Consider the following 23,179-nt stretch of genomic DNA (forward strand, 5'->3'; position numbering starts at 1 on the left):
TCAGTATTTCAGTGTTGGTCACTTTACATGCTTTAGAACAAGTGCAATACATGAATCTACTTCAGATGTAATCTCACTATGCTGAGAGAAATAATTAGAGTAACTGGTGAAAAAAATATCTGATTTGTTACCCATCCATCCACTGTACACTGAAATCATTTAAAACTAGATACTGGGGTTTTGGTGTTGTTGAGTTGAAGTTTTTGCTTAAATTCCCTCTTGTCTGTGGAATAAGACAGTGAGCGTGGCCTACTTTGTGCTGCAGTGTGAACCCCTGAGGTGATTTAGGAAATGTCCCCAAAAGGATAGGAATATCTGACAGTTTTGACCTTGTGGGGACATTTGGCTGGTGTCCATGAGGAAAACAAAAACTTGAGCTTTATTTAAAAAACCTTTTGGTTACTGAGGTTAAGGTTAGGGTTAGATTTAAGTGTAGTCATAGGATTAAAAATGTGTAGCTGCATTAGTAATTATGTCTGTGTATGTGTGTGTTTTCCTGTGAAAATGAGGTGTGTGTATGTGTGTGTATGTGTGTGTTTGTGTGTGAGTGTGAGTGTGTTTTCCTGTGAAAGGTTAACCCGGGTTGTGTATTCTTCCTACGCTGAAGCTGTGCTAGTGTAAACAGGGGGTCAGTAGCATGTAGGCTAATGTGCGCAGTGGCTCTGGTTGGAGGCTCGGTATCAGGAGCTGTGCTCTCCCCCTGTCCGCTCACTCTCCCGGCACTTCAGCACTTTTCCCTCAGAGAAGCAGCGAGGAGCTGTGCAGGAAGAGTAGGGTTGCTCGGGCAGGCCTGCAGTCAGCGCTGAGTGTTCAGTATGAGGAGGCAGAGAGCGGAGTGGAGCGGCTGTGTGCTCAGCCTGCTGCTGGTAGCGGCGCTCTGCCAGGCGCAGCACTGTAAGTGACACAGCGCTTCCACACTTCCACACTGTCGCGTCCTTCAGCGCTCAGCCGCCGCTCTCATGCGTCCGTATTTCACATTTTAACGCTTTACATTATTCTAATCTGAATGGAGTGTAATGATACGAAACGCTGCGCAACATCAGCAACGTGTGGCCCGTTAGACTCGGTATGAAAGCATGCTGTGTTATTAGGAGAGCAGGATTGAAACACGTTTAAAAGCGACATTGTTTTGCTCGTGTTGGTGTAGCTGCTCTCTCAGAGCTGAGCAGAAACTTAGGTTAATAACTTTACCGGATGCACGTGCACACGCGTTTAATCCGGTTACAGCTGTACGCAAACAACGCACTTTACGCACTTCTTTACCATTCTAACCCTGTCTGTCTGTGTATCTGTCTGTCTCTCTGTATATCTATCTATCTGTCTATCTATCTATCTATCTGTGTATCTGTCTGTTTCTCTGTATATCTATCTATCTGTCTATCTGTCTGTCTCTCTGTATATCTATCTATCTATCTGTGTATCTGTCTGTCTCTGTATATCTATCTATCTGTCTATCTGTCTGTCTCTGTATATCTATCTATCTGTCTGTGTATCTGTCTGTCTCTCTGTATATCTATCTATCTATCTATCTGTGTATCTGTCTGTCTCTCTGTATATCTGTCTATCTGTGTATCTGTCTGTCTCTCTGTATATCTATCTATCTATCTGTGTATCTGTCTGTTTCTCTGTATATCTATCTATCTATCTGTGTATCTGTCTGTCTCTCTGTATATCTATCTATCTATCTGTGTATCTGTCTGTCTCTCTGTATATCTATCTATCTATCTGTGTATCTGTCTGTCTCTCTGTATATCTGTCTATCTGTGTATCTGTCTGTCTCTCTGTATATCTATCTATCTATCTGTATATCTGTCTGTCTCTCTGTATATCTATCTATCTATCTATCTGTGTATCTGTCTGTCTCTCTGTATATCTATCTATCTATCTGTGTATCTGTCTGTTTCTCTGTATATCTATCTATCTGTCTATCTGTCTGTCTCTGTATATCTATCTATCTATCTGTCTGTGTATCTGTCTGTCTCTCTGTATATCTATCTATCTATCTATCTATCTATCTATCTATCTATCTGTGTATCTGTCTGTCTCTCTGTATATCTGTCTATCTGTGTATCTGTCTGTCTCTCTGTATATCTATCTATCTATCTGTGTATCTGTCTGTCTCTCTGTATATCTATCTATCTATCTGTGTATCTGTCTGTCTCTCTGTATATCTATCTATCTATCTGTCTTTATATCTATCTATCTATCTATCTATCTATCTATCTATCTATGTGTCTGTCTGTCTGTCTGACTTTCTATCTATCTATCTATCTATCTATCTATCTATCTGTCTATTTACTGAATAAGTTCAGTTTCAAAGGAATCAGTGAATTAAGATCAGTACGGTGGATAAAATGAATTCCATACGTGACATCTTAACTTTAACTCAGTTCTTGTTCCACTGGGAATGAACTGAGTAAGTGTAAGGAGAAAGGACTCACAAATCTACACACTTCCACAGCTTTGGAATCATATTGTTTAGTTTTATAAATCTTTCAAGCGCATATTTGTTATTGTCCTTCTTTTAAAAAAAAATGTGTTTGAACTTTTGACCACCTCCTACCTCAGGAAGGAAACTTTATCTGAAACAGGGTGTTTTTCAGCAAACTGCTAGATCTGACTTGCTAGACTTTCTCTCTCTCTCTCTCTCTTTCTCTTTCCTTCCTTTTCTACTTCGTTTCTTCCATGCTTCCTTCCTTCCTCTCTCCCTCCACTATACTAACACACCACCCTAAGATCCTCTACAAAATCCTAGACTGTAAAAACACAATGTTATGGATATCATGAAGTTCCAGTAGTTTGTGTGTGTGCATCTTCTGCTTCACATACGAATATTACACTGTATCTCTAGCCCAATATTTCCCACATCCCACCATCAAAATCGTTTTTTCCTCTGGTTCTTGAAGTCCTCCTACAGAACACTGCGTCCCAGTTTCTCATGCGGCACCGGCGAGCAAACACAGTGTTTGAAGAGAGCAGGAAGGGCAATTTGGAGCGAGAGTGCATTGAAGAGCTGTGCAGTAAGGAGGAGGCAAGGGAGATCTTCGAGAACATCCCTGAGACGGTAGCTAGCTTTCATTTGGCTTTTTTTCCCCTCTACTTACCTTTACATCTTTAAACCTTAATCCGATCTGCATCCTTTAGGAGTGGGTTAACCTGACTTAAAGCCTTAAACTTCTTTGCCTGTAACATATAAATGATCGACTATAGTTCTTTTCCTAAAATTTTAAAACCACTTTCTGTTCAGATGTGTAACTTGTGCACTGCATAATGTCACTCTCTCCACAGTTGGCTGTTTGTCTGTAAAATGCTCTTTATGTTTCTCATCGGATCATTGGCCTTGTCCAACTGCATGACATGTTGTTCTGTTGATGTGTGTAGAGATAGATAGATAGATAGATAGACAGATAGATAGATAGATAGATAGATAGAAATCCCTGCTCATTCATGCAATTGTCCAGTCAGCCGGTCAAAGCTGATTGGTTGATAGTCAAAGCTTTGCGCAAACCTTGGGAAAAAATGGACAGTCGAAGATAGGAACATCGTCCCATGGTCTTTACTCTTAATCTTTCTTTAACTCCAGTTTGGGTGAGCTTGTACCAGTTGTAACCCCAGATTCTTGTTCTTGGCTGACAGGAGCAGAACTGGATGTAGTTTTCTGCTGTTGTTGCACATCTGCCTCACGAGTTTCACATGTTGTGTATTGTGAGATGCTTTTCTGCTCACCACAGTGGTTACCATAGCCTTGCTATCAGCTCCTCCTATTCTCCTTCTCTTTCATTAACAAGGAGTTTCTTCCTGCAGAAATGTCACTTACAGGATGTTTTTTGTTTTTTGCACCATTCTGTGTGAAGTCTAGAGACAGGAGATCAGCAGGTTCTGAAATACTTAAACCACTAGTCTGGCACCAACAACCATGCAGCAGTTAAAGTCACAGAGATCGTATGTTTTCCCCATTCTGATGTTTGATTTGAACATTAACTGAAGCTCTTGCACTGCTGCCGCATGATTGGCTGATTGGATAATTGCATGAATGGACAGGTATACAGGTATACTTTCTACAATAAAATATTAATTGGCCATGGTCTTAATAGTATCATGTGGTGCAAGTATGTATGCATGTATTTTTCCTTAATATTCTTTTATTATTTATTTCATTATTATTATTTTTTCCCCACTTTTCTCCCCAAACTGGTCACATGCCAATTCCCACCCATCAGCCGGGATTTGAACTCACAATCTCCCGGTGCTTTTCTGTTGTTTAAAGTTTTTACAGTGTCAGTGTTTTGAAACACTGGAGACTCAGGAGATGGTTTAGACTCCGTATGCTGGGGATTTTAATACAATTTCACACACAGTTCAGGAGGCAATGTCAAAAAACAGGCAGAAGATCAGAACACAGGATAGCCACAACTGAGGCCAGAGGAGAATCAAAAGGGTAAAATCTTAAGATCTGTGTACGGAGATATCCGTCAGGAAACAGAACTTACACAACAAAAGGAATGAACAAGACCTCGCAACCTGACTGTGAACTTGATTGTCCTTATGCAGTCTATAAACAGGAAGTGATCATGGAACAGGAAGTGGCAGTTAGTACTTATGGGAGAGGGCCTTCTGCTGGCCTGTAGGTGTCATGACACAAACTGATGTTACAAAAAGTATTAAAAGTAACATCTGTAGTAAATTCCCTGGTGGTCTAGTGGATAAGGATCCCGCGCTCTCACCACCGCAGCCTGGGTTTGCTTCCTGGGCAAGGAACCAACCCAGCCACTGGGAGTGTACTGCCAGTGCCAGTCCCAAGCCCGGTTAAAAAGGGAAGGTTGCGTCAGGAAGGGCATCTGGTGTAAAACCTGTGCCAAATGATCCGCTGTGGCGACCCCTAACAGGAGCAGCCGAAAGAACAACAACTGTAGAAAATCATACATCCACGTGGGCACACTCGAGACCACATGTTTCCCCATTCTGATGTTTGATGTGTATAAAGTATAAATATAATAAAATCAAGTCTGACAAAACAATCAAGTCTCTTTATATGTGAATGCTTTCAGATCCTAAAATACAGTTCTTTTCCAAATCCAAGTCCAATCTTTGCCATTTTTACAAGATACAATATCCGATATGTCTTCTTCGATATCAGATCAACCATTCTGACTAAGTCGTACCTGTCTTAGTGTAAAAACAACTGTGGTTACTGAGAGTTTACACTGACAAGATGTTTGTCTTTTTTATTTTTAGGAATACTTCTACCCAAAATATACAGGTAAGTTACTGATTGTCCCCAAACAGTAGCATTTTGAGAAATTTCTTCTTCACAAGGTAAAAGATTCTACTGATACATATCCACTAATTTAGCCAACTGTTATGCTTTTCTTGACAAAATTATTTCTCTAATGAAAACAGAAAAGCCAAAACGATCTCACTGCTTCTCAAGAGTTACTTAATTCAATGTTTGAAAGGAATATTTCAGCCTTTTTGCTATACTTTATCTAATTTCTATCCACTACATCTATAGTGTATGTGGGATTACCACAGACAATCATTTTTTCAACACATTTTCTGTATTGAGAAAAGAGCAGAAAAGAACCTTGGAGGGAAAAAACCCTCACTTGTACTCGTAGCCTATGGGCAAGTGGTGAACTCTTTACACAGTCATTACTCTATAATGGTCTTAGGATGAGAAAGACTTACCAAAACTTAAATAGAAAAAAATAAAGTCTTTCCAAAGCTGGTGTAATGATTCTAGACTTATCCTCTGTACAACAACTACTGGAGCAGCATAGGAAAAAGTCATGCTGGTTACTTTCCTAAAGGTTTTTTTTCTATGTGTGATCAGGCAAAAACTGTGTGAGTTTTACATAACCTCAGAAAAACATGCTAAAAACATCTGTTCCATTTTTAAAGGATAAATACAAATTTATACAGCAACTTCACCATAACAATGCGGAGCGTCCGCCATACAAGCCCCTGTATAACCTGTTACTATAGAAACAGAAAAGTATTATGAGTATATTAATATAAACCTCTAATTTTGATGATCTACTGTTACAGGAAATTAATCAACACTTTCTGAGCATTCAGATTTGAGAATGTAACCCTGCTGTGGTTTAAGATTCTGTTAGACACTTTTAATGGCGCCATGACTTTCAAACATGATTGCATCAAGTTGATCATTTTGTGTTTCAGAGTGTTTGGTGTACTATCGCGTCAACAGCTACAATCCGAACAACGCAGATTCTGGAATTCCTCAGGACCTCCGCACCTGTGTTCAAGGCTAGTCAGTTGTTGTGAATGCACAGCTACAACTACTACTGCAGCAAACCTAGAATTGCCAAACATGCTTCAAAAAGTCGTGTAAGATTAAGCTTTTGGTTTCTACTGACGTTATTTACAGAGATCAATGACCAGTGCTTGCCGCTGCCGTGCTCTAAGGAGGGATACGAGCGCTGTGTTGATGGTCAGGGTACCTATACTTGTGTGTGCAAACCTGGCTGGAAAGGGCTTCACTGTGAGGAGGGTAAGTACATAACACTTACTAGATCCTTACATTCAGAAAGGAATCTAAAAGAGAATGATTGGTCACTGTGAATGAGTTAACCCTTTACTGGCTAGTCTTGGTAGTTATTTAATAGAACAGCTGATTAAAGTATTGGTACCCGTTATTTTTTGACAGATATTGATGAGTGTAAGGACCCAGATTTCCTTGCTGGTTGTAAGCAGGGGTGCCAGAACACACTCGGGAGCTTCCAGTGCTTTTGTTATAGTGGTTACTACCAGCATGACGTGATCCACTGTATAGGTGAGCCCACATTTGTAACATCAAGCTTGCACTTACTTTCTTTATATTCTTTCTCATAAACATGCACTGTGTAATATTAATGTAGCATAATCTATAGAATAATAAATAATGAGTTAATTATGGCCTTAGACATAGTGTGTGAGTTACAGAAGGAGTGGAAAATACTTCAGTAATTGTAATCTAGATAATTTGTTATTTATATACTTAAATACTATCTTGGAAGATTCGTACTTTACTCAAGTTAAATGCACTTACTTGAGTAAATTTCCAAGAGAAAAGAAATTTCAGCGTACTGGTTACAAGTCTCCAGTGCCATGAGAGGTTTTCCTTTTTTTTTGCTGGAGTTACCTATTCATATAGGATGAGATGTTTCCTTTGCCTACCATGTAAAAATGAAATATCAGCCTTTAAAATCTGCCATCAAATGCAAAGAAGTATGTTTGGTTAGGTTAAATTTAGCTAGATAAGTTTTGTAAAGTAGCTAGCTAGTTAGGATGTTTAAATTGGCATATTAGCTAGCTAGTTAGGTTTTGTAAATTAGCATGCTGAATTAGCTAGCTAGTTAAGTTTTGTAAATTAGCTTGCTGAATTAGCTAGCTAGTTAAGTTTTGTAAATTAGCTTGCTGAATTAGCTAGCTAGTTAGATTTTGTTTTCATTGCCAGTGCACTAATATCCATTGAAAAATTAGCTAAGCAACAAGCCAAATTCCAGGTTTATCTGAGTTGGGGTCAGCTCTTTTCATCAAAATATCTGCTTTTGTTACTCTTGAATGTAGATACGTTTTGACTTTTGGCTCCATACCTCTCCTTTGGAGTAAATCATTTACTTAAGTACAGTTTCTCAGTACCTTTTCCACCTCTGGTTACAGACAGAAATCTCAGTTTCTCCATTCAGTCAGAAAAAATGGTTGAAAATAGTCCTTAAAAAAAAAGAAAAAGAAAAGAAATTATGCTTTCAACAGCTTTACACAGCAAGGGTGCATGCTGATGATAAAGAAATGGTTCACATTGAAAAACTGGAGCTTGCTAGTTAGTAAAGTGTGTTTCACAAACAGCTTGCAAACCTTTTACTTTTTTTTTTTTTAGAGGTTTTCTTAAGGGTTCTTTGCATAGTTTGTATAAAGAGTGTAGGTTAAGATAATTAATTGTGAATTCAATGTTTCGCATCTCCCTTTCTGAAAGTGTTGTAAATATCCTCTTCTAAACTGTACACCCTAACTGTACATGCCTTACCTTTATAACTGCCTCTTTTATATCAACTAAGCAGCCTTATGGTCATGTCATTAGCAGTATTCGCTGCTGATTCCTCCTGACAGCTGTTATAATTCCAGATGTTATAGACTGCCTTCTTCAGGTCAGAGCTGTAGACTGAGAGAGTCACAGCAAAACTTTGGCTTCTGCCAACTTTTGCCTTATGTTTTAGATTGTCATGTTGCTGTAGGATAGGCCTGTAATTACTTTATTACTTCTTTTTTTTTTTTTTTTTTTTTTTTAGATAAATTGTAAATTAGTGGTACAGTTTGCTTTTTTCACTGAGAAAAAAGCAGGGGGTTCAAACTTTTGCACGCAATTGTATTGTTCTGTGTGAGATGCAGTGTTTCTCTAAAGACGACTGAGTGATGCAGTTGAATCAGGTAAAAGACTAGGCAGTAAAACAAAATTACAAACAAGATATGATAGTTACTACTATTACTAATAATAATTATAATAATAATCGGAAATTATTTTTGTAAAGAATTAGCAACATTAGTCTTTCAGTGATTAAAAATTATTGTTAAGGCACACAAAACCAACTAATAGATGCTTTTTAAAAATAAAAACTGAATAAAAACTACACCCAGGAAAATGACAGTGAGATGGAAAGTAACCTAAAATAATAATACAATACATTAAAACACAAAACTATCATAACCTAATATCCAGATGTGGTTCATTGAGGATAAATTTGAACAGGGCTGAGTTTCCCAAAAGCATTACAGCACAAAGGTCATTGGTAAATCGTAGAGCAAATGTCACATTGAACTCTCTCTCACTCTCTCACTCTCTCTCTCTCTCCGTCCCCCCCCCTTCCCCTCTCTCTTTCCCTCTATCCCCCCTCTCTCCCCTCCCTTTCCCTCTCCTTCTCTCTCTCCCCCTCTCTTTCCCCCTCTCTCTCCCTCTCCCGCTCTCTCCCTCTCCTTCTCTCTCTCCCCCTCTCTTTTCCCCCTCTCTCTCCCTCTCCCTCTCTCTCTCCCCCTCTCTTTCCCCCCTCTCTCTCCCTCTCTCTCCTTCTCCCTCCCTCTCTTTCTCTCTCTCCCCCTCTCTTTCCCCCCTCTCTTTCCCCCCCTCTCTCTCCCTCTCCCCCTCTCTCTCCCTCTCTCTCCCTCTCTCTCCCTCTCCTTCTCTCTTTCCCCCTCTCTCTCCCTCTCCCGCTCTCTCCCTCTCCTTCTCTCTCTCCCCCTCTCTTTTCCCCCTCTCTCTCCCTCTCCCTCTCTCTCTCCCCCTCTCTTTCCCCCCTCTCTCTCCCTCTCTCTCCTTCTCCCTCCCTCTCTTTCTCTCTCTCCCCCTCTCTTTCCCCCCTCTCTTTCCCCCCCTCTCTCTCCCTCTCCCCCTCTCTCTCCCTCTCTCTCCCTCTCTCTCCCTCTCCCTCCCTCTCCTTCTCTCTCTCTCCCGCTCTCTCCCTCTCTCTCCCCCTCTCTTTTCCCCTTTCTCTCTACCCACTCCCTCTCTCTCCCTCTCTCTCTCTCTCTGTTTCTCTCTCTCTAGTAAAATGATCTTAACTTTACAATGCTTTTGGGAAACTGGGCTTAAATTGTTTTACGATGGTTCATTAAGGCAAGATCTAATAACTCAAAATCAGTTGGAGCTGATTTAAAATAATAATAATAATAATACTAAAAGTTACAATAATAACCATGTTTTCAAATACAAAAAAATGTCCAGTACTCTTCTGTGAGCTACTAAATTATTTTAAGGCCACAAAAATCCTTAAAAAACACATTTGAGGAGCCAGCTCTGTCCTGATTCCTATCCAGTTGACTTCTCTCTCACTCTGAGCTTTCAGCCAGCTGGGTCTGAGTTTCGACAGCTGTTCTGAGAATGCTGGGATTTTTCCTGTAACAGCAAAACACGATTCCGACCAAGCTGTGTGACAACACACACCAAGAGACCATGGAAAAGAAAACATCTCAATCAATCACACATGCAAATGTGGACCCCCCAGCCAGTGTGCAAACACACACACACACACACACACACACACACACTGTTGGTGTTTTGCTCTCTCAGGATATAGATCCTATTTAAAAGCTGATCTTTATCTATATTGCGTAACAGCATTTGCACAATAGTGACCTCCATTTGGCCAGGCTCCTCTTCAGGGTTACAGTAAACACACGGCATGTCTGCTGGACATTAATGGATCCTGTTTACATCTCGAATGCAACGTGGTAACGTGTGTTAGTGTGAGCATTAATGGTTTGTGCACATAACACAACAGTAAATAATGCCATAGTATCTGAAAGATGTAGAATCATTATCTCCATCTCCAGATATTAATGAGTGTAGGCTTCACCCCAGCCAATGCAAAGAGCCGTCCAGATGTATCAACAGTCCAGGCTCATACATGTGCCAGTGCCCTACGGGATACGTGTACAACTCTACGTATCATGAGTGCCAGGGTAAGAGATCAATTTCTCAGTGTCTCAATATCTATCTCTCTTACACACACACACACACACACACACACAGTCTAATCACTACAAAGTTTGTCCCTAAATATATACTCAAATACTTGCTTCAAATGATACTGTAAAGCTACATAATCCTGTTTTTGTAAAATGGCAGGGATTTAAAATGAAACTGTATTATTATCCAGATAATCTCTAGCTTTTTGGTTATAACTCTGCTGTTACTGTGTCAAAACAACATAGGAAGGAATACATAGCAAAAATCTTTGGAAGGTAGTGCAGACCAACCCGTAGGTCCTACAGACATGAAACTTGGCCATTGTGTAGTATTCCAATCCTCTACTCATGCAAGAGGGATGACTCTGACCAGCCTAATGGTGGAACTATAGCAGTTCTAGTTCATATCTTGACAACCATGAGGCCTAGAGACAAAATTTTGGCTTGGCTAATTTTGATCCAATTTGCAGTAGATACCATTTAGCTCTGCCCACTTATATATATATATATATAGCTAATTTGCATAATATGTAAAACCTGCTATTGGGAACTAGGCCTAGGATTCACAAAATTGGTGTCAAATGGCTCAGGAGAGTAATTGTCCAAAAAATGCTGAGGTTTATGAACAATATGGCCACCACTTGCTAATCAGTTCTAATGGGGAGGAGCCTAATTCACTTAAACAGCTGTAACGTGATTATGTTCAACGCAAAAAAAACTTTAAACGGTTCTGTCATCTGTCCTTTAGTGTAGTGTAGTGCTCAGTCTACTTTTAGTCTCTCCTTCAAAATGGATTTTGGAGGGAAACGTATGATAGAGTAAATAATCCACTTTGTCCATGTTCATTACACACACCACACGCTTTCTCAGTCACTGCGGATGACGTGTTACAGATGTGTCATTTTTGGCTGAAAAATATCAGCGCAAATGGAGATCCAATCTAGTGTGTGTTTCACTCTGTTTAATCACCTGACACAGATGTTTACAGGCTGGGCTAAAAAGAAATCAGCCCCAGGTTCCGTTCCTTCATTCCATTCTGTGCATTTATACTAGCTGACCATTAGTGGTGCTGTTGCGCTTGGTTCCACAAAAATCCAAAGTAATCCACTTTAAGACATTTATTAACAGCAAATAATCTGATGTAGATGCCAAAACCGACACCTTATATTAACCTGTCTAGAGCCCTGCTAGCCCATTTTATACCAGCTACCCCTGCTTTTCTCAATTCAGACTTATTTACAGTGTAATTGCCCCACAAAAGCACATCTGTTGACTGTGTGTGTGTATATACTGTATGTATGTGTAAGTATATATATATATATATATATATATATATATATATATATATATATATATATATATATATATAATATATTTTTTATATATATCTTGTGTGTTGGCCAGATGTGGACGAATGTGAGCAGGACAGATGTAAGGGCTTGTGTGTAAACACAGTGGGCAGCTACACTTGTCACTGTGATGGACGAGAGAGGTTGAAGCTGGCGGATGACGGGCACTCCTGTGAGCAAATCCCTGAATGTCTTGGGCTCTACAACCACAAGTACGGGGAGATACTCTACCTGGGAGAGCAGTTCACAGGCCAGCCTATGATCTACCTGCACTTTCGATTTCCAGAGAACAGAAAGTGAGGGACAACCAAGACATGTTTTTAAAAATTTGCAATGTTGAAAAAAGTATTCCTTTAGATAACAACTACTTTGAAATATTGTCATCATCAGCAACAGGTTTGCTGCTGAGTTTGACTTCCGGACGTTCGATCCGGAGGGTGTAATCTTGTACGCTGAATCATTGGAGAACTCGTGGTTCATGCTTGGTTTGAGGAGTGGACGCATTGAGGTTCAGTTCAAGAACCAACACTCTGTTAAAGTCACCAGTGGAGGAAAAGCCATCAACGATGGCCAGTGGCACGTGGTGAGTGTTTATGTAGGCTCCAGCAGTGGTCAGTGATTCTGTCCCTGAGAAACTATCTTTTTTTTTTTTTTCCCAAACCCAAATGCAACATATCTGATGCAGGTAGTTACTCAGACTAATTACAGTGAGAGGAAATAAGTACTCAGACACTTTGGTTTTTGTTATTTAATATACTTCCAGTACATACACTCATCGTCCACTTTAATAGAAACACATGTACACATGCTCATTTATGCAGTTAATCATGTGGCAGCAGCACAATGCGTAAAATCATGCAGATACAGGTCAAGAGCTTCAGGTAATGTTCACGTCAAACATCAGAATGGGGAAAAAGTGTGATCTCTGTGACTTTAACCATGGCATGGTTGTTGGTACCAGATGGGCTGGTTTGAGTATTTCAGAAACTACTGATCAGCAGTTTCTAAAGTTTACACAGAATGGTGCGAAAAACAAAACACATTCTGTATGCAGAGGGTCTGCAGGCTGAAACACTTGATGAGAGAGATCAGAGGAGAATGACCAGACTGGTCTGAGCTGACAGGAAGTCTATAGTAACTCAAATAATCACTCTTTACAACCGTGGTGAACAGAAAAGCATCTCAGAATGCACAACACATCAAGCCTTGAGGTGGATGGGCTGCAACAGCAGAAGACCACATCAGGTCCCACTCCTGTCAGCCAAGAGCAAGAATCTGAGGCTACAGTGGGCACAGGATCATCGAAACTGGACAGATGAAGACTAGAAAAAGACAAGGTGATTTTTTTTTTCTAATTTTCATCTGTCACTCACTCAGTGTTTTTGTTTTTTGCACCATTCTTTGTAAACTCTAGAGACTGTTGTGTGTGAAATTCCCAGGAGATCAGCAGTTTCTGTAATACTCAAACCAGCCCTTCTGGCACCAACAACCACGCTGAAGTCACAGAGATCATGTGTTTTCCCCATTCTGATGTTTAATGCGAACATTAACTGAAGCCTCTATCTGCATGATTTTATGCATTGTGCTGCTGCCGCATGGTACACACACCGTGCACTTTAATAGGAACACCTGTACACCTGCTCATTTATGCAGTTGTACAGATGTTCCTATTAAAGTGGACGGTGAGTGTATATCTACCTCAAAGTTATATGTCTTTTGACTTTGTATGTATAAATATAACAAAAAGGTATGAACAGCGATATGTTTACAAAATGAAATTGATCCGCAAAAAAAAAAGGATTTGGACACTACAAACGATCAACGGCACTTTGTTGCAACACTGTTTATTAATATTTATAAGCAGAAAATCAAAAGACATTAGACGTGTAGACAAAGACATGTGTTAATTTGAAGTGGATATATGCACAGAAAGTATATTAAATAACAAAACCAAAAGTGTCTGAATACTTATTTCCCCTTACCATATATGGGTCTGATGTGTTTTCGATCTGGCACGGAAATGAGAAGGTTTTTGGGAATACATGTGTACTGTTTGACTTGAAAGTGAAAGTTTGACGTCTGAAGTTCTCAACTACTTTATGCACTTCAGTTGCTCTTGTGCAATTATTTGATTCTTAGGAAACAAAATTGAAACTGAAAAGTACAATTCTAATGAACTTCATGACTTATGGGAAGTCAGTATCTGCAATTAGATTCCATGGATTAAAGATTGTCTGTAGGGCTTAGTGGTTATAAGAACTGGTTATAAATATAGATTACAGTGTAAGAGTTATTTTTAATATTTTTCACCTGTATTTTTGCCTTTCTTAGTCATTCATCATTGTACATTGCACCACTGTGTGTCCATTATCTGAGCACAGATATCAGTAGAGGAGCTGGAGAACAGCATCAGTGTGAAGATCAGTAAGGAGGCAGTGATGAGTATTAATAACCCTGGCAACCTATTCATGCCTGTCAACGGCAAACTGGAGGCCAAAGTTTACATCGCTGGCTTTCCCAATCGCACCAACAGCGTCATTAAACAAGTATCTCTTTCACCAACATACATGCAACAAACACTGCCTGCATATTACACTCTAATATGTAAACTGTACCTGACAGTACCTGGTTTTTAATGGAAAGTATTCACAGATAAGCATGCTGGGAATTTAATACATTTAGGCAATGTTTACAATGTTTAGATAACATTTTATAAGTGTAGAAACCATTTATGTAAACTTTGTTTAAGATCCATACACAGTTTTTTTTCACTGAAGTAGCTCTTGAACATCTGGTGTGTGTTTGTGTGTTAGATCAACCCCAGATTAGATGGATGCATCCGTGGCTGGAATCTGATGAACCAGGGGGCTTCTGGAGTAAAGGAGTACATTCAGGGGAAAGAGAGCAAGCATTGCTTTGTGCACGTGGAGAAAGGATCCTACTTCAGTGGTGCTGGAATGGCCCAGTTCAACATTGACTACAGTGAGTCCGCAGTGTTCAAGTGTATAAATATTACTAGGCTAGAGACCTGGCGGCTGGCGTCCCACAAGGTTTTGTTTTAGGGCTCCTATTGTTCTCTGTTTATATCCTGCCCTTCGGATGAGTGTGTTGCAAAATTAATGTCAGCTTTGACTTCTACATTGATGATACACAATTATATCTGTCAGCTCCCCCTGAATCAGGAGCATATCTATGCAAAATGGAAAAGACATGAAAGATTAATTGAATTGAAACATAATAAAGCTGTGTACAAAGGTGGCTAAATTTCACCCCAGAGTTTTCCAGCTATTCTGTGAAACCAAAAGCTACACCATGGTGTAAGACCAAAGACCATGGTGTAAGACCAAAGACCATGGTGTAAGCCTAGATGCTGGTTTGTCAGTTCATACTCATGTAAGTGTCACTGTAGGAACATAGCCAGAATATGACACATACTAACACTACATGAAGCTGAGGAACTAGCACATGCTTTAATAACCTCTAGATCATGATAATGTGTTTTGCTGGCTGGCTGTTTTGTCCTTTTAAATATGTGAAGGTCTGTGTTCTTACCAGGAAAAGAAATTTAATTATATTCAAACCTTTATTTTACACACAGTGGGGTCTAAAAGTCTGAGACCACATTGAAAAGCTGGGATTTTTTTTTTTTTAAATGTAAAATTGAAAATAAATAGAAAGTTTTAGAATTCTGAAAAAAATGTGGAAATGAAACAAAATGAGCAGCATCTTGACTATTCAGTATTCAAGATGCATTTTCTAGGTCACTATTTAAATTTAAACAAATTTGTGATACACCTGAACGACTGAATGTCATCTCAGACTATTAACAATGCAATTCTTTTCCCTCTTACGATTTTACGAGTTACGATTTACATTTTGGATACAATTTGCTTGATCATATGGCTGTATCAATGCAATGAGGTTATATCAGTGTAATCATATATGATTATCTGGGTAAATATAAACATATATAATGCATATAAAATAAATATTAAGTGACAAATTAGCATTTACATGATCTAAAGCAGGGACCAACGGGCAGATCGCAGGCCAGATGTGAACCCAGCAAAGAATTCTAACAGACTGAGAGGAAGAAAATCCTGTAGCTGAAGTGTTCAGTATATGAGATAAAACAGTCTGTGGTTCAGCAACTCCATCAGCAGTGCCAGCTCAGCTTCTGGAGCAGGTCTTCTCAGGCTTATTATTTTTTTTTAGCTGAAGATGGCTCATTAGACCAGAGTCTAGCTACAGGGCTAGAGACGTTAGCTCAGAAAGGGGAGCGTTAAGATTTAGATTTTTTAATTTCATTTATAATCTTTGTCCTGATTAATGAAGTGATGGCACCTATTAAAAAAAAGGAATTTGATGATGAAAAGCAATGTTTAAAGATTAATGGACAGAGAGAGATTAATGTGTTTATTCTCCCCACTTCAAGTTCAAACCCGATGTATCAATATCCATGAAGTGCCACTACGAAACAGAGTGACCACTTTGAGTTAAAGTGTCTTATTTATAGCCATGATCTAATCATCAGTGGTTAAACATTAAAAGGCACCTCTTGTCACCATTCAGTCATGTTACCTGCTTTGTAAGCTAGGAATTTTATGAAACTTTTATGAAACTGGACCATCACAAACCTTATAGGATATGTACTCTAATGTATTATATCCACTCACAGTTTGTGTTGTGTGTTTGCTTTGCAGATGTTGGTGGTCAGTGGAGAGTAGATGTGGTGATGAGCATTCGACCGTCCAGTAGCACAGGCGTTGTCTTCGCCCTCGTCAGCAACGACGCCGTCCCTCTCTCTGTCTCTGTGCTAACTCAAGAACCAAACGATGCGGTAAAAGTGCTGCACTGAAGTTTCCTTCAGCACCATTCCATGATCATCTTGAATGATGCATTCATTTTGCTGATTACTTTTCTGCCTTTTTCTGTCAGTTTTCACCGATACACACCTGCACACTCACTCACATTTCACTCACAATTCCCTCCTACAGTACCTGCAGGTGTTTTTAGACAACATTCCTGTTGTGAAGCTCGAGTCATTGATGCTGTGTTACCCAGAACGCTTAGAAGTGGAGATGCATGTGTCTGCTCATGACCTCCAGATCTCGGCGAACTCCTCCACTGTGTCCTACACTAAGACCGAAGCTCTCAGACAGGCTTTAACCAAGCTCAATGCCACCATGCAGCAACCAGTCTTTACTTATATTGGAGGACTGCCAGGTACTGTATGCTTTATATTCCTTCTTTATTAGCTTTGATCCAGAGTAACACGAGTGACAACTGCAGAGTTTCTGCTTCTATCCTAACCTATACGCTATAAACAATCCATTCTTATATACAGTGGAAAATGGATTATATTGTGGAATGAAATGACTTACCTCAACAATAATAACTGTATTGCTTTCCGTGGATCTTTTCTTACCACTGTTAATACTCATTGTCTTGCTGATCGTCATAATGATCCACACTTTAAGCAAAAAAAGCTAGATGGAATATCACTGCCCTCTCTGTAGATTGTGTAGACTGTAATGCTCTAATTTGGTATAGCTATGTTGTGAAGCCATAACCCAGAGTGCAAAAAAATTCTTATTTTACTTAAAATGTCTCTCAGGATTTCTCCCCTTTAGAGAACAGTTTTCCAGAAACACTTCCATGACATGTACTTCCAGTAGCCTAACTTCACACTTTTCCACGACCTCTCAAATATTTCCAGGAAATGTTTATTTATCAATATTTATTTCCCATGCCTAGGAAACTAGTCTGTAATATATCTTTCTTCAGGATTTCTGGTCAGCCTATCTGTTGGCAAAATGCAGAACAAACACGAAAAGAGCTGCTGACTGTCCTTGGGCTAAGACATTGGGAGGCTAGCTAGCTATAACTATTTTTGTTTAGCCAGATTTTTAATGCAAAATAATAATTTTAGTTCTATTTGTGAATAAGGTTTTTGATCAATTTCCTAACAGTATTGTAGAACCTGGTGTGTCTCTAAGAAGAAGGAGGACTCAGGAGATAGGCGACTTTTTTTTTTTTTTTTTTTTTTTTTTTTTTACAGAGCTTCATGCTTATTTTATTTTAACTTTTTACATGGAGCGATTTCAGCATTTTCTTAGACACAGACACACACAAATACCCACAAGCACAACACCCAGAGTTTAGCTCAGCTCAGCTCTCGCTCTAAAAGACAAACAAAGCACACATAAGTAAACTCGCCATGATCACACACAGGTGAGACTCATCAAGCGTTACCTGTCGGTTCATCCTGGCTTCTCTCCATCCTCAGCTGATGCTTGACCACGCTTATAATGCTAGCTTACAATGCTTATTTACCGTACTTAAAATGTAAATGTGTGCCCAACCTATCTGTTGTTTAAACCTGCAATCTCTCCTAAAAATAGATCAGGCTTTAATTGTATACCATTTATTACACCAAAACACACCTAAGTCTTATAAGTGTACTATACACATAAGTCTTCTATGTATATAGAGTATATACAAAGTAAAATTGAATTTCTACAGAGCAGATTAGCATTGCCACTAGGATTATTATGACAGTGGAGGCTCAGTGGTTAAGGTTCAGGGCTGCAAATTAGAAGGTTGTGAAATCTAAGCACCACCAAGCTGCATCATGGCTACGCTCTGACCCCAGCTTTCTGACTTGGAAGCTTGGATATGAGAAGAAAAGAATTTCACACTAATTCTCTGACAACCCTTTCTCAGTATGTCCTAGAGATTTTCATATATACAGTAAAAATTAAATGAAATACTTAAGACATTCATGTCCATGGGAATTCATTACTATCCTTAGATTTACTTAGCACAGGGTAATTCCACATGCTGGTAGAAAAGAACTGCTTATGTCACCTTAAAGCTTCCACAGATCAGCATTAAAGAGAGCTGCAGACAGACAAGCCCTTTTAAAAGAGCAACCACCCGAGCCTTCTCTCCTCAAGATCATAAATCTGTTCAATATATTGCTTTCTGTCCAGCAGTAATAGGCGATCATGTATTTACTGGAGATTTTTATTCTCACATCTGTATTATTCTCCTCTTAAATAATGCACAGTATTTCCTGTTCATTATCGCTCAGTCAGCATGTGATTCCTCAGGGGGTATTCCTCAGACTACAGAGTTGAAACTATGACAAGCAAACAAGACTTAAAGTAATGGTACTGGGCAAAATATATATATACACACAAATTTTCCATTATCGTAGAGTGCAGTTTGTAAGATACTGTGATTCTGGTAGTTGTTACTGGTACTACATTAGCCTCGTAGCTCCAAGCAAAACTTGGACAGCAAACATGCCTACATTTGAAGTCACTGGAAAATTTGTGCAAATTCAGGGTCAAATGAGTAATATAATTGAATTTCACTTGTATGCTGGAAAAGCTTAAGTGCAGAACTCCTGCAGACTGAAGAATAATGTTTCCCACAAACTTCAGAGCTCTGCATGGGAAAGCTGGCATAGTAATGTTAAAGGAATCATCCAGCATTTCTCAACCTAATCTCTATTAACCACATATGCAATGTTATGTGTGATTATCACAGACAGTAACTTTGACATTTTCCTTGGGAGACCACCTTCATAAATTCTTCAAAGTTATTTGTAAAACTTTTAAAATATACTACTTTTTCATTGATTTTGCATTACCAGTGAGACAAGTAAACATAACCATCTCTGCATGATGTGCATGGATACTGGAGTTTCTTTTTTTTTTTTTTTTTTTTTTTTTTTTTTTTTTAACTGTGCTGCTAGGTAACAGTAAAAGCTAGATTGTTGTAAAGCTAGATAAAACTACATAAGAATAGCTTTGGTAAGACTTTCTCATGTATGTCTCAACCTAATACACTATTTGGCCAAAAGTATGTGGACACCTGGCCATCACACCCATATGAGGGTCTTTCTCAAACTGTTGCTACAAAGTTGGAAGCACAAAATTGTATAGAATGTATTTGTATGCTGGAGAGTTAAGATTTCCCTTCACTGGAACTGAGAGGCCCAAACCTGATCCAGCATGACAATGCCCCATGCACAAAGCGAGCTCCACGAAGACATGGTGTGTGAAGGTTGGACTGGAAGAACTGCCTGACCTCACTAATGCTCTTGTGGCCGAATGATCACAAATCCCCACAGCCACGCTCCAAAATCTAGTAGAAAGCCTTCCCAGAAGAGTGGAGATTGTTATAACAGCAAAAGGGGGGACTAAATGTGGAATGAGAAGTACATATGGGTGTGATGGTTAGGTGTCCACATACTTTTGGCAATATAGTGTATATTGTGTATATTTAATCGTAGAGTGTAAACATGGTAGGCTTCAATTCAACTTGACAACTTCCAATTGAAGTTTTTCTGCTCTCAGAACAGGGAAACGTTGAAATTATTTATAGCAACCGCACATTAGGTTGAAAAATGCAGGATTATTATTATATTATTATTATATAATGCAGTATCCAGTTGACTAAGTTTCTAGTTAGCTTCATAAAAGCCATGAAGACAATCACAGTAATAAGTGTATGTTTTAATAATGTATGAAGTGTTAAGTGAGGATTTTAATTATCAGGCCTTTATCAGTTTCCAGTATTAAACACTGAAATGGAGGATATCATGAAATAATCTCTCTCTCTCTCTTGCTCTCTCTTTTTTTCTCTCTCTCTTTCTCTCTCTCTAGATCTCCCCCTGTCCTCCATGCCGGTCTCAGCTTACTACCACGGCTGCATGGAGATCCGTGTGAATAATCAGCTGCTTGACTTTGATGAAGCCGTCAGCAAGCACAACAGCATCAAATCTCACTCCTGTCCCCCAGTTTCCCCTCCAGAGAGCATCTCCTCCCACTAATCAGGAAGTGAAGTCTATGATGCTGTTATTATTATTGCTCTGTGTCCTGTTGTAGATACTTATTAGAATATGCTGAGTGAGAGAGACAGGGTAAGACACAGAATGGTGGGACTGTGGTGCTAGTTATAGATTTTCCTACACCTCCACTAAACCACACGAACCATTGAGTATTCTGTTACAAACACTGTTGTACTGAAACTACAGAGGACATTCTTATTTGTACATTCCTACTTTATTGTAAACACATAGCTTATGAAGGAGAGCTTTGATTGGTTTTAAAATATGTACTCAAATTGTATTCAGTAAGATTTATGAGTATGATCTATTAGGCTCATGCAGTTTTAATTCGACATGAATGATGTGCTTGTCATGGGACAAATAGGTTTTCCATGTAAAAAAAAAAAAAAAGATTTTTTAAATTTTATGTTTAGTTTTTTTTTTTTGTTGTCGGAATTTTAAGATAGAGAGGTTGTTAAATGTAATAAAAAAATGGCAATAATTCAACTGTTAATGAGTTTTAATTTAAAAAAAATACTTGTAGATGTCTTTATTTGCACTCGGGGTGATGAAGAAACATCTGTACGCCTTCCTGCACCACAGAATGACTACTTTTGTCATGGTATATTTAAGGAAGAAGACACAATGGGGCATGCTGTTATAGGAAAACAATCAACAAAGGGTTGGTGTGATGTGGCCCGACAGGAAGTGGCGTTACTGTTATCACCCCAAAGTTGATTATTTTCAATACCAGCACATTCTAAAGTGTTTTATTCCCCCTATACTACAGAAATTTACCAAATCAAACAATTATTTATTATGCCTGGCCACTAGGTGGTGGAGACATTATGTTTTCAGGGTGTCTGTGCGTCTGTTCGTCTGAGATTCTCTTTAGTACAATATCTCAAGAATGAGTGGGTGAATGTTGTAGGATTTATATGGAATTGTCATTGTAACCAGCAGATGAGCTAAACATGGTCAAGATCACAGCGACGTCAAATGTCTAGACTTGGTGGTGGAGGCTTCCCAGCAGACACCACTGGTGTTGAATTCTACTTGTTTATTCATTAAAGAACAATGTGTTAAACTTTTCTTATCTACAATATGTATAGTAACATTTAATGATGTGGAATGTCCATGTAACAACTTAGTTCCTGTTATCACTTACTTTATAGCAGCTATAAACAATTGTTCCTCCACAAGCCTCTCCTTTTTCTCTCTCTTGATGTTTTTAAGCCAAAATTGCAGCTTGTGATGTTACAGAGAAACCTTAAAGCCTCTGTCCTGAAAACTGTCCCACGTCCGAAATCTTGTTTTACCTCTGACTTTTACAAAGGGCTGACTTGACTCCTTCCAAAAATGTTAAATAAGCATCAAACAGAAAACTTCACCATATCAACAATTATACACCCTTTTAAATCTGTTTATGTGGCGCGTCTAGCACACAAGGCCCAGTTTAAGTAGTTATTATAGAAACATATCAAAATGTGAAGACGTGGCTGCAGAATACTGGGAGTTACACATATGCAAAATAAATCATAAATCATAAAACATGCATTAATATAAAGCTGTAATTTGCTTTGCAGCTGGAACAGAGTTTCTGTTTTAGAAGATTTATTAACACATTATGACCAGTCATATTTGAGAATAAATGATACGAATGCATACAATGTAACTAATAATGTAAAATATAATATGATACTATGCAATTAATTCTTTGTCATAGGGAATTATTACCATTAGGCCAGACAGCATCACTGTGTTTCTTAGCATATGCACATGTAATCTGACCTAGATCCAAAAGAAGGGGTGGGGAAGTGAGGGAAATGAGGGAAACAGAGGGAACAGATATTCTGGAAACAGCTACAGGGAAAAGATCTAACAGCAACAGCACTTCTGAGGAAAAAAAAAAAAAAAAATGGCATGCAAGAAGGCAGGTAACAGATGGATGAGGAAATGAAATGAAGGATTCCAGGATTATTTCAAAGGTGTTCCAACAGTTTCTGTAGTCAGGATCAAGCTTGTCTTGTGAAAAAGAAATCTGTGGAATCTTCTGGTTGATGTGATGCAATCAGAGAAGCTGATGAAGGTGTCAGTGGCGTTTCAAAGGGACCAGCATTAGGAGTTCTCCAGAATTCTTAGATTAGTAGGTTATCAGCGTTGCTATGATGTAGTTTTAGATGATGGGTCTCCACCCAGGCAGAGATGTCAAATCTCTAGTATCTTCTATGAGACTTAGGAATGTTGAATGAGGATAAGAGAAGTAAAGTCGTGTGCTTTACAGCTTGTTAAGCAGCGGCAAGAGAAGCTTTGAGATCTGATCATTTAACACAGTGATTTGGTGGATAATGAGAAAAAGACTGGACCATGAACTGCCCCCTGGGGAACTCCTGCTGTAATGCTGTGAGGTGATGAAACTAGATCTCTCTAGGCTACACATTAGGATCTATCCTACAGATATCATAAAAAGCAGGCCAGACCACAGCCCTTAATGCAGCAAGAATGGAGATAATGATCTGGTGATTTG

The 23,179-nt window shown here is 39.0% G+C and overlaps 1 protein-coding gene across 2 annotated transcripts; it reads left to right on the forward strand.

Moving 5' to 3' along the window:
- The first annotated feature begins 569 nt into the window (after nt 1-569).
- On the forward strand, nt 570-21,859 carry pros1 (protein S). Of its 2 annotated transcripts, XM_026931730.3 has the most exons (14): nt 574-894; nt 2,907-3,064; nt 5,236-5,260; nt 6,184-6,270; nt 6,392-6,514; nt 6,671-6,796; nt 10,327-10,455; nt 11,866-12,106; nt 12,201-12,393; nt 14,192-14,356; nt 14,624-14,792; nt 16,514-16,650; nt 16,808-17,036; nt 20,489-21,858. In XM_026931730.3, exons 1-14 carry the CDS (start codon nt 816-818, stop codon nt 20,653-20,655), a joined length of 2,028 nt encoding a protein of 675 aa, XP_026787531.1. In that variant the 5' UTR covers nt 574-815; the 3' UTR covers nt 20,656-21,858. The 2 variants fall into 2 exon arrangements, with proteins under 2 accessions (XP_053085983.1, XP_026787531.1); XM_053230008.1 differs by lacking the exon at nt 10,327-10,455 and having other exon boundaries at nt 570-894; nt 20,489-21,859.
- The last annotated feature ends 1,320 nt before the right edge of the window (nt 21,860-23,179 follow it).

The sequence above is a fragment of the Pangasianodon hypophthalmus genome, chromosome 26 (assembly GCF_027358585.1).
Source record: "Pangasianodon hypophthalmus isolate fPanHyp1 chromosome 26, fPanHyp1.pri, whole genome shotgun sequence".
Taxonomy (NCBI): Eukaryota; Metazoa; Chordata; class Actinopteri; order Siluriformes; family Pangasiidae; genus Pangasianodon; species Pangasianodon hypophthalmus.

Excerpts from the sequence above, each read along its gene's own strand:
- pros1 (XM_026931730.3), top strand. The coding sequence starts at position 816 with ATGAGGAGGCAGAGAGCGGAGTGGAGCGGCTGTGTGCTCAGCCTGCTG. Across the intron at positions 12,107-12,200 it reads CGATTTCCAGAGAACAGAAA|CAACAGGTTTGCTGCTGAGT; the intron begins GTGAGGGACAAC and ends TGTCATCATCAG. Across the intron at positions 17,037-20,488 it reads TTATATTGGAGGACTGCCAG|ATCTCCCCCTGTCCTCCATG; the intron begins GTACTGTATGCT and ends CTCTCTCTCTAG.